We start from the raw sequence: 12,307 nt of genomic DNA, 5'->3' as shown, positions 1-12,307 counted from the left end.
AGGGAAGGAGATAGTGAGCTGTGAGATGTTTAATTTTACAACAGCACACCATAACTTGCGCAGGTCAGCACGCAGAAACACAGGCAGGTGTTGGTGTGCCACAGAGATCACAAGAGCTGTCGCCCAGCAGTGCAACTGCTCTTTGTGGAGATGCAACATAAGAAAAGGTTTTAAACAACACAGCTGGCACATGAATTCAAATATCCAATGCAGGGTCTGCAGCAACCCTCCCACAGCTTCTCTGACTTCACACAAACCCTGGCAGCTGGGGTGACTTGGCTTGTGTGATTTCAGGTGAGAAATCGTCCCCTCTGACTCACACCCCACCCTCCTGCAGCCTAGCAGGAGAGCACTGGCTTTCACCTGGTGGGCAGGGCTGGCCTGCAGAGAGGCAGCAGCACCTGAGTGATGTTTCCAGGAGGGTGCAATGAACTCATCTCAGTTTTAGAGCTTCCCACAGTTCAGGTGAGGCAGAATTCAGCTATACCATGTGCCGTGTGAATCAATTCCCTCCTCTGGTGAAAACCAGACATTTGGCTCTCATGCCAGCTTCATTGGGACATACATTCATAGTAGAGTGACAGAGAACAATTAATGTATCAGGCACAAGGAGAGGCAAAAAGCCAAGAAGTAATCACGCTACACAAGAGTAAATAAAGCGTGTGAAGCAGTAATTTTTGTGAAATCTTTATAAACACACTATAAAAGTGAGAAAAGAAGAAAAACAAAATTAATGCAATTTAACTTTTATCACAATACTGCTCAGTTTCCAGGAGTTCCCTCTCCAAACACCTCTCTGCAACCGGGAAAGGAGTTCTTCCAGTTCTTATCCTGCCAAGATAATGATCCACAAACATGACTGTCAGGCCAATATTTTCAGTTATGCTGTAGAAAACAATAACCTACATTCTTAGTTGGGGTGCCCATTTATCAGTTTTTAGAAAGAACCAGGTAGTAGAAATCAATTCTTTCCTCCTGCCCCAATGAGTGCCACCAAAGTGCCAGGTGTCTGTCAGGAAACCACTGCTGTGTATCATAAAAACAATTAGTGATTGAAAGTAGCTGGTGTCTCTGACTAAGCACAACACTTAAAAGCTGCTGGAATCGATCTGACTCTTGTACCTGTTTTTCCAGTGTCACCCAAAGAGCAGAGCAGTTTCTCAGAGCAAAGTTCAAATACAGTATTTTTCCAGTATAAAACCTGAGTTCAGTCTTTTCTGCCTTCTCCCACGCCCGTGACCATGTGCTCCTTTTCACTCTGAGCCTTCTGGAGCAGCTCATGGCACTGAGGCAGCCCTGCCTCCCTCTCCCCACACCGAGGGGCACTGCAGGAAAGAGTCTCAGTGCCCAGGAGCAGCTTTGGTGCTGAACTGCACTGGGGATTACCCAGCAGTAGTTTGGGATTTCCTAAATTCGTGCCGTGAGTAATTCAATCAGGCTCAGGCAACAAAATGGATCCAATCCAAAATTCAATCCAACTCACTTCAGCAGCAAATTACATCTAAATTTTAGATGCTTTTTGAGCCAGTCCTTCTAAAATAAATCCCATATATAGCAGGGGGAAAGCTAGGTGCCTTTGAGAGCCTCCTGAGGGACAGCCTAAATTGGGCAGGCACAATCTCCCTCTGGAGTAGCTTTTCTAGGCATTTATCTCTCCCTATTGAACATGGAGGGAATTTAGGCACTTAATTTAAGAGAACTAGTTCACTCTGTGCTCAAAACATAGGTGCTAATTAGCTGCCCATGCCTGACTGGAAACCCTCCCAATTTAGAGTCTAAATAATTTATCTTAAAGACTAGCATTATGTTATGCCCTAGTAAAATTTTTTAAAAAGAAACAAACCAGCATGCTTTGTGCACTGCAAACAGATCAAGATCAGGAATGCAGTAAGAGAGAATATGAAAGGGATGGAAGGACCATACCTTAGTTACTGCTAAATGATCCTTGCTTTGCATATTTTGAAGCAGTGGGGCTGATATCAGACACTTGTTACACTCCCAGTATCTCTTCCAAAGCACCCAAAAGCCCCACTTATATGCTTTTTTGGAATGAAAACCTACAGTAGCAGTACTGGGGTAAGAAAACACCTTTTTCTGCTGTGCTGTTCCCAGAAGACTCGTTTGAATTTAGGAGTATCTTATACTATGGATGAGTGTCTTCAGATGTGTTGGTAGTAGGAAATATCAGCCTCCACAGATTTCACATATCCCTCAATTAAAGGAGTGTGTGGGCTTCTTCTTTAATTAAAGTGAATCTTATAGAGAGAATTTAAGTTCCTAGAGACATTATGAGAATTTATGGCACCCACTGGCTAAATTAGTACAGAGATACCCCCATTTTCCCAGGCTGAGTCTGCAGCTCTTGGCATCTGCACAGATATTGGGCACATAAATCCAGTGTGGGATCAGCTCCTGCCCCCAGTGCTGCTTCTCCAACACCCAGGAATGCTGGGTCACTTCCCTAATTTCACTTTGCTCCCCTCATCTGCAACACAGAGATAATACTCCTCAGCTCTGTGGTGGTGCCAGGCTTGATTCATGAATGTTTTAAGGCATTCTGTGATTTTCAGCCTGAAAGGTGCTTGGGAACCATAAATTATTGGTTTAATACAGATCATAGTTTTCATCTCATAAATCTTTTATGTACTACTCCAAATTCATGCCTGATATAACTCTAATAACTTGTGCAGTATTAAGCAAGGGATAAATTTGGTACAGTGTATGAGGCAGCAAAATGAAATTCCAAGTGTGAGACCAAGGGCTTAACAAGTGGCATTTCTTACAGAGTATATCAGAAACCTACCCCACTGCCCACTTCTTTACAGAAAAATATAATCTCATGGCACTCTGACTTGTTAAGTCTTAATTCATCATTAAATGTCTGCTTCACATCAAAATAGTATTTTTCTAATATTTTCTATTGCTATACATAGGTAGATTGTGTTTATTGAGAATTAGTAGACGTGGTCATGTTTTGCAATCTGTTTTGACAAAAATGTTTGAGTTGAAAGCAGATTATTTTTCACAGGAACAAAACTTTAAATAAGACATTCCTACAGCTTCTAGTCCTTAGCCATGGGAGCATAGGACCCAGGACTAGGAGGGATCCACTGGGTCACAGTCACATCATAAACAGTGATGTAGAAGGCTTGGAAAAAGCCATTTTAAATAGGTGGGCATTTTGCCCCCCTACAGTAATAAAAATATAGTGTTCATAGAGTTCACTGCTGTGATAGTTCAGTTTCTTTAATTCCCAGACCAGATGTTCTCATGCCCAGTTTAGAACTCTGTTATTGGGCCAGCATTTCTCTATAGCTGAAATAACTTTGCTCCTCCAGTGTCATCTGACCAATCCCCCTTTGTGTGTACATGAAGAATAACTGCAGTCCTACTCAACCTTCATTTTGTTAGCCTAAGAAAGTCAAACTCTTTTAGTCTTCCTTTAACATGTAATAAATCTAATTTACACAAGGAAGAAAATTCTAAGGACATAATAACCATCTTTGAAAAGGAAAAAAAAATATCAGACCCCATACTTCAGTTAGACCTTGGTAAAATTCAGCTCTTTATTAAGTCTTGTCTCCTTCCCCTTCATTACTCTGATTCTGAACATTATTTCTGGTCTTCCCAGAGTTTATCCTCTGACCTCTGCAGCAGGTTTGGGCAATGAACTGCCTTTCCAGCTGTCCTCAGATTTTCTGTTCTTCACTGTCTGCATTGAGTGAGCTTGGGTACTTTGGTTCTCACAATCTTTCTTCATTTCATCCTTCCCCCATTCTTTCCAATTGAAGAAAATTTCCATGGAATGTAATGGGAAACTTGATAAGCATCTGACCCTTATGTGATAATGTACCCCATTGATAGTCTTACAGACACAGAAACAGAGTATTTCCTATGAAGTTTTTACATTTTCAATGATTCTTACAGAACCTCTTCTTTCCTCCTGTCCCACTCCAAATGGTCTAGGACTTTTCTTTATGCTGTGTAAATTCAGAAAGAAAAATATATACAAGCAGCTTTTGCTGATATCAGGATAAAATTTTAAAATACTAAAATTAGTTTGGAAAAGACTCAACTCTTAATTTAAGGCATCCATATGTTTTTCAAAATAGTAATGAGTAAGTATTGTCACCAAATCATAGAAGGAAAAATTAGGTCTGCTTAAGTCCTAAATATAATAATTAGGTAAATTTGTAGACCTGGGGATAATGGAAATCAAAGGTGTGCAGTTGATAAAAATGCAATTTCCAGTCAAGTGTTGAGATTTACCAAATTAAGCAGGTGCCTCCTGTGCACTGAATGAGAGAGCAGCCTGGACAGGCAGCCCAGAGTTAAACCCCCCATGACAAATTCCCTGGTGAGCTGCATCTGCACTCTGGGTTTAGCACATGTGGAGTCTGGGACAGCATCAGTGCCACATTTCCAAATTCAGATGCCACATGTGCAGGTTGTGCTGCACTCAGCTGGGCAGGCAATCACTCACCTGCCTCCCATGGAAATTGGTGCTTCAGTGCAGAGCTCTGAGCTCCTGGGCACACGCAGTCGTGCAAGGCTTGCAGCACAGCAAGTCAGTGTTGGGAATCAGATCAAATGTTTGATCCATCGAAATAGTGGGCTTGTTATTTCAATAGCTCCAGTAGTTTGCTGCAGCTTTGCAATACAGAAATCAAGTACTGAACAGCAGGGAATCTAATCTGTTTGCTGTAATAACTTTAGAGATAATCCTGCTGCTGGAGTAGCTCAGAGCCAGTATTTAACAAACAGAGGGTGAGTAAATACCCTTTTTTGGCCAGTTTTAGTCCATGTTAGCATCCCAAATTTAAAAACTCTAACATATCTGAGAGAAAACTTTGAAAATTCAACCATGGAAGAAGAGTTAGAACAGAAGGTTGAGAAGAAGATGGAGAGGATAAAATAAAGCTGAAAGACCTCCAGACCAAAGCAACAGCAGGAAAACTTTTTTTTTTCAGATAAAGAAATTAAGGTACTAAGATAAAATAAGTGCAGGGCACACCATCAGACATCCCTCCAGCTCAGCTGAGGTCTTAATCCTCTAATCAGAGATAGATGGCAAAGAGGAGACTTTTATTTCTGAGATTTGTACAGTTTTGTCTTTTTAATTCTGATACAATAAATACCCTGTTATACAGAGATTTCTGTCAGGTAGCAGAACACCAATGCATTCATCCAATTAAAAATGGAAAACTGCTCATAAATAAAAAGCATTTTATGAGTCTTCCCACAGTCAGAACTCATGCAGGAAGTTCATACACTCACCAGGCTCCATCCACTGTCATTCACATATCATTTTATGGCAGAGAAATGTTTCCTGTCTCAGCAGGTTATTGTTTAGTGCTTATTTATGCTTATAATGCAAGATGAAATTGTTCTGTGGGGAAGCATGATACTTCTGGAAAGAAAAAAAAAAAAGGGCTCTTTTAAAAAAAAATTTAAAAAAATTTAAAAAGCCCTGCTTACCCTCCTGGTGATAGAGAAGGGCAACTTCACCATGGATTTGAGGGGAGCTGCATCAGGCCCTGTAACTTTAGCTCTATAAGCAATAGTATGCGATAACTGCTAAGGAAAAATCATCTTGCTGCTTTATTTTTTGTGTGTGATTTGTTAAACTGCAATATAATTTTGCCCCAAAAGAGTAACTAAACATTATTTTATTTTATTTTAATCCCAGCGCTATTTGTGCATCGTCTAATTGCAATATCTTACTCTCACAATCAAAAATAAAGCACATTATATTGTGAGAATATGTTTTATTTCTGTAAATTCTGCATCCCAAGAACACTCTGTGACCTGGGGTTCTCTGTTGCTAGCTGGTGAATGAGCAGCAGGAGAGCAGACCCCTCCTGAGCCCCTCCATTGATGACTTTCTCTGTGAAACTAAGCCAGAAGCTGTGGCAAGGCCTGTAACATCGAATACTGCAGGTAAACAACATTCTTTACTACCCCTCACTAGAGAAAAATAGCTTTAGTTTTGGTTTCATTATGGCACATTTTTGTCAGGTGATTTCTTGGTTTGTTACTGTGTGCACAAAGTCACAAGCTGGCATTAAATTGTAATTGCCTGGCCTGTTAGAGGAAAAACTTAGTTCATTCTATTTTAGGGGAAATCTGATGTGATTCCAATCACATCAATTCCAGCAGATCTTTGGGGCTGAAATTAATGCAATTTGTTTAAGTCTCACAGGATGTACACACCAGACTGAATCAATTCTCTGTATTTGCTTTTGCAAAATTTTAACCTATGGGAAAATCCACATTTAGTCTGGTTTTAATCAAACACTTGCCTTACTCTATAAAGATTTTTTTTTTTAAATGAAATCTTGGATGAGTTGTTGGAGAGGAAAAGGGGGGGAGGTATCAGAACATTTTATCCAGGCTGAGTTCAGACACTTTGTTAGTGAAAGGATCTAATACATTTCTTACCTCCTTTGTGTTGTAATGAGACAGTAGAGAAGGTAATAACATCTAAGAGTGAATCCTGAAAACCTTTTGAATATGCTGAATTCTATTTGAAGTATATTGTCCTTTGGAAGTATTTTTAGAACCCCCTCCTACTCGGTATCCGTGCAGAGGGAATCGAGGCTGTTGAGCAGATCAGCTGAGACAATAACAGCAGCACTGCACTGCTGGGCTCTCTTGCTGCCTCATGAAAGGACTTGGCTTGTTAGAAAACATTTAATTAAAATTTATATCCATGCAAATTATTAAATGAATAATTGACAGCTGAGTGATTATCTGCACATCTAATTAATGTGTCCAAAGCAGCATGCAAGTTCTAGTAACAAAAGCTGAAATACTGAATTAGATAACAGTTGTAAGTAATATTTTTTCCCTTTAAAAAATAGCTGAAGATATTACAGGGATGAATAGAGCTATTTCAGATTGTTTAAGAATGGTGGGGGGTTTTTTTAATTTACCAGTAAATTTTACACCTGCCTTGACTATCTATCAGATTGGGGTGGAGGTGTCAATTAGATTTATTTAATAGTAAAATAAAAAAATTCTATGAAGACTGATGAAATTCAGTGATTTCCAAGAACACAGATAAAGCACTGCAAGAAGTAATGCAAATTGATCTGTCAAAAACACCTGCTCTGTAACACGATGATAAAAAAGGAGTTTTTCTACCTTTTACATGCTAAAGAATTGTGAATGTTGCTCTTTAGACAAATTTTAAAAGAAGAGCTGAAACTGAACATTTCTTTGATACATTTCTTTGATACAGTCCTTAATAGAAATGGCATTAGACTTTATATTCAGTATTTATGGCCCAAAGGACAAACACCAACAGCAGTACAAAACATTAATAAACATCTTTGCTCCTTTTTGACCCAGGTCCACCCTGGGAGCTATTCCCAAATGGATTGTGGCACAACAGCACTGCCCTAAGCAGCTGTTTCCAGGACTTAAAAAAATCTAAGATTAAAGCAAATCTTATCTAAAAGCTCAATTGAACAGGGAACCCTCAGAAAAGAGGAAAACCTGTGAAGGCCCCAGCCATAAAACCTCAGATGTCTTTAAGATTTTCAGGGAAAAGCCTTTTTTGCAAATCCACTGAACTGCATTCAGTTAAGCACTTGAAATCCCCAGGCAGATTTTAATATACTGGTCATCATTTTTAGCCAGGAAATACACACTTACTCTAGCCAAATGCAAACACATCAGTAATATTTTTCCCCAATTAAAAGAAATCTTAAAAAGTGAGCTATTTGAATTAAAACAACACTGAATTTTAACATTTTGTCTCTAAGTATTATCAACAGGTCTGGATCTCTTGGATCTTAGTGAACCTGTCTTACAAACCCAAAACAAAGCAAAGAAATCAGAGAATCCTTCAAGAACTGAAGGCTTAAAAGCTTCAACCCACAGAAAGAAGACAGAGAATCCTGACCTGATCAGTGTGGATTCTGAGCAGAAAGTCCAGGCTGCCAGAGTTGCAGACAAGTCTTCTCTAGATTTAGGTAAGAGTGCAGCTGTTTTATCAGTGCTCCCTTGTCCTGCTTAGCACAAGTTTCTCCTGGCTTCCATCACAAAATAATGAGCAACACCAGAATTTTTGCTGCACCCCATTTCAGCAGTGTAGCCTTTGTTGCCCATTATAAACCACCTGAAGCACTTCAAACCTTAAACACTGTGAATATATTTTACATTTTGCCTCTGCCACTATGCCTATTAACTTGACCCTAAGTGTGCTAATAAAGTTTCTAAATTTGATTGGAAAAAGGAATTTAGTCAGGGTGTGTAAAATGGTAGAAAAATCTGTAAGGGTGTGATGAGAAAAGGACACAAATAATAGGCAGCCCATACTGATGTCCTTTTCAGAACTGCAGGTGTCAGAAATGCACATTTATATTTGTCAATATATTTGCTTTATCTATGCATAGGAGAGAAAAAAACATCCATTCTTGACAAGAGAGATATATTTATACAGACTGAAAAAAAAATCCCCAAAACAACTCAATTTCCTGCCAAGCCTGATCTATCGACAAGCTTTGGAAAAGGTGAATTTGATTTAGTTCCATCCAAACTAAATTACTTGCAGTGCAACTGAGAAATTTGCAAGGTAAATGTAATTTATACCAAGGCAGCAAATTTTCCATTCATCATCACAGAAATTCTTTTAGAGACTTTTATCTTCAAACAGGAGCTGAACATCTGATCTCTGCAAAGTGAGTCTGACATGACTGAATAATATCAGTTGCCTACATAGTCATTTTTACATGTTAGTCTCTAAAGAAGCTTCATTTTTACAATTTGTCTAAATTACATACAAATTACTGATTTGAAGTCAAGAATTACACTGACATTCTGACCATGAATGCTAACAGACTTAGAAAAATGTTGTGGATTTCCAATTTTCACACTACATCAACTAGAAAGGTGCACAATATTTCTTTGTGTTGTATCTTTATAAAAATATAGGCTTTGGTGGCATTATTTTCTCTATAACACACATTTTACAGAGGAGATAAAATTCTCAGCAGTAGTTTCTTTAAAAGATTCCTATTTTCTCTTCTTTATTTTTCAGTTGATATTCAGACACAGATAGAGAAATGGGATGATGTCAGTTTTCATGGAGACAGGAGTAGCAAGGTCCACCCTTCTGCAGAGAGAACATCATCATCATCCAGAGCTCCATCAAAAGAGATTTTATGGTACAACTTTTTGCTTTCCTTAAGAAAATATTTCCAGCCCAGCTTTCTTAATTCACAGAGATGCTTTCTCTATAACAAATCATAATTTTAAACCTGTTATGGTGACATTAAATGTGTTCAAGCACATATTTTGGACAATGTATCATAAGCAAGTGCACTATAAAATGCCATTTTGCCAGCAATTTTTAATGTTGTGGAAAGTAGCAGGTGAAATGGCTTCATAAATGCTGGTGAGAATTCTACAGAAACATGCAGGGAAATCCTTTTTTGTGGTGGTTGATTTTTAGACACTGACTGGGGCACAGACTTGTGTCTTTGTCTAGTCTCAGTTTCCCTATGAAATGGAAGAGTGAGAACACAAAGAAAGGTCCAGGCAATTTTGATTAAGTGTTAGTGCAAGTTAAACGGTTCAGTTGAAGGAAATGACCTGATTAATCATTGTGTGCTTGTGCACTGAAAGACACAGGGCAGCGTGTCCTAGTGCTGAGTGTGTCAATGCATTTTTCTAGGTCCACAGAAAACAGATCACAGTCTGAGCTGGCTAATGTCAAGAGTGCCTTGGACTCTGATTCAGCATCAGAATTAGAGCTTGCACCTGCAATACAGGTAAGAGGGTTTGGTAGATTTATTAACCATGAAAAGGCAAGGAGGAACTTCCCACTGGCTAACCACTGACATCCTGGGAGAACTCTTCAAGGGGTATTTCCAGGATCATCAGGGAAAATATCTTCACACACCTCTAAAATGAATAGGTTATGAAATTGAATATGTCAGCACCTGAAACATTCAGAGTTTAATGCTGCAGTGAATTGTGGCCTTCCTATACAGAGGGAAAAACATCAAACTAGAATTTACAGCACCATCTTTTTTCTCCCCCCCCTCCAGCTCTGAAATTCAGACTTGTGGTGGTTCCCTACCCATGTTCAATTCCATCCTTTAGATCTCTTGGTCAGGCAGGAACCCCCCAGAAGTGGGAAATTGCTGAGGAAACCAGGAAGCAATCATTCCAGCAATGCTCATTAGCAGTTTATCTCCACAGGTGGGGGAGCAGTGTGGTCACAGGACTTTTTCCTGCTGGAAAAGGAACTCTAATACGGAGGGCTCTGGGCTAAAGGTTTGTAGATTTGCCCAATTCCACTGTTGTATTGTGTCTTGGACAGGTCTTGTTGGAAATCATTACTGAGGGTTGCATGTATGTGTGCACACAGTACAAATATATACAAACACATTTATGTATGTATTCTGGTAGATCAGGTTGTTCACACACCTTCTTTGCTGCTTCTTACTTTTGAACTGAAAGACTTCAGCCATTGGAAAGGGGAAGAGAGAATTTTCTGGTGGATTAGCTTTTAGTTGAAAATAATTTTCTCACCTCCCACAGCTATTTTTAGGCCTGGACTTCAAAAACCTTCTATCAGATAGAAAATCTGGAAATTAATGAAAAATAATTGCCTCCTTTGAAAAAGGAAAAATGAAAAAATGAGACACTACTTGCCAAACGTGTATCCTGAGATTATACCCCTTTTTTATTTTTCCCAGAAAGTAGAAACAGAACCGAGTTATCAGATCTATTTTTGTGCTTTTCTTAGGCAAAACCAAGTTCTTTACTTCCCTGCCATCTCTACATTACAAATTGGGGTGGTTTTCCCTCTGGAAAGGGTCACACTGGTTGCAATGCATATCTTTCCTTTCTCTACAATAGATCTGTACATCTTAGTAATGGAAAATACCTGTTACACAGTGCCATCCACTTGAAATGGATGGTGTGTTCTCAGGTGCTTTGAGCTCATATTGAAGCACCTCTGACCCTCTTTTAGGAAGCTGCTCCTCAGCCCAGCAGATCTAAATTCCAGAACATTTGTCCTGAACCAGGACCTGTGTAAGTCAGGTAGACACAGGATTTAAATGCTGTGGCTTTCTGTGAAAGCAATTACAAATGCAGTGTATCCCTACTTGGTCTATATGGCCTGTTTTCTTTTTATCTTCCACTAGAATAACTGCAGAAGCAAAAATTCACATTTTTCACTCAGTTTAAGTTCAGTCAATTGAGGCTACATAACATTTTGTAAAACGACTGTTACTTCAAAATAAAAAAAAAACCCATGTAGTTGAATAAGCCAACTTGGAAAAAAAAATCAGAGACTAAATATCTTATCTGTTGTCTTGGTACATTTCATGTTTTGTTTTGGTTTGTCGTAACCTGCTCGTTTCAAACTTGTCGTCCATTTAAGCAAGAAAATGTTAAATTAATAATGCAGAGAAATGACCTGAAGTGAGAATGTGTTTTTATTCGAGGTAGGTTACTGGGAAATGTGGTTTTGTTCACTGCCTGCTTCATCCTGCTCGTACTTGGACTGTCAGAGTTGTCAGCTCCCAGCACTCAGGCTCGTCTGTCTTGACCGAGTTCTTAATCTGCTTGCAGAAGAAATCACTTTAGGGCTTTGATCAAAGCATATGTTTTCCATACTTTGTCCTCTATAGGTCTTGTCTATCTCATTTAAGGGTAACCTTTGCAATTGCAACACATTCTGCCATACCCTAAAGATTTCATCTTGTCAAACTTGCTGCAGTTTTCCATAAGCAGTTTCCCCATCCCCTCATCACTCATCTTTGACATGTTAGATTTAGCTCCTCAAAGTGAAATGCTAAGTAACTAGGTCATATTTTCATTAAAATTATGCAATCTTCTTAACAAAATCCTTTATTTATCCTTTATTTATTCACTTGTGCCAATACAAAATCCAAAAGACAATCTTTGAACCACAAGGCAGAGATGTTTTTGAAGGCTGTAATGGGCAGTGGTCACTGGTGGCTGTCACTGGATGTGGCTTCTCAGCATTTACTCACATCATATTTTATATATTATTAACTTTTAAACTGCATTGACCCAAAGTATCCTTGTTCTTTCTTTTATTTGCCATTCTGAAAAGCCCCTTGTTATGCTTTTATTGGTACTGAGATATCCTACAGTGCTTGGAGGAGGGGGGATTTGTTATTTTTAATCTTAAAATTATAAACTGCAGAGAAAATGTTCCATTTTCTATGCATAAAGCCTGTTCATGTTTTAACTTTTTAAATATTTTCCTGGGCATTTTAAATATTTCATTGCTTGCAGAGTATACAAAACCCCTGAC

At 38.8% G+C, this 12,307-nt stretch overlaps 1 protein-coding gene across 13 annotated transcripts in view; it reads left to right on the top strand.

Annotated features, from left to right (window-relative positions):
- The window catches only part of PEX5L (peroxisomal biogenesis factor 5 like), a 104,919-nt gene that overhangs the window by 70,984 nt on the left and 21,628 nt on the right, over positions 1-12,307 (top strand). For 6 of the 13 annotated variants that reach the window (XM_064385343.1, XM_064385351.1, XM_064385346.1 and 3 more), the window contains 5 exons: positions 5,829-5,940; positions 7,770-7,979; positions 9,047-9,173; positions 9,683-9,779; positions 10,213-10,287. In XM_064385343.1, the coding sequence (XP_064241413.1) occupies positions 5,829-5,940; positions 7,770-7,979; positions 9,047-9,173; positions 9,683-9,779; positions 10,213-10,287 (621 nt within the window). The remainder of the gene's footprint in view (positions 1-5,828; positions 5,941-7,769; positions 7,980-9,046; positions 9,174-9,682; positions 9,780-10,212; positions 10,288-12,307) is intronic. The other 7 variants (XM_064385356.1, XM_064385350.1, XM_064385352.1 and 4 more) reach the window with 3 other exon arrangements.

The sequence above is a fragment of the Passer domesticus genome, chromosome 11 (assembly GCF_036417665.1).
Source record: "Passer domesticus isolate bPasDom1 chromosome 11, bPasDom1.hap1, whole genome shotgun sequence".
NCBI classification, from domain to species: domain Eukaryota; kingdom Metazoa; phylum Chordata; class Aves; order Passeriformes; family Passeridae; genus Passer; species Passer domesticus.
This window is presented reverse-complemented; position numbering and strand designations above follow the sequence as displayed.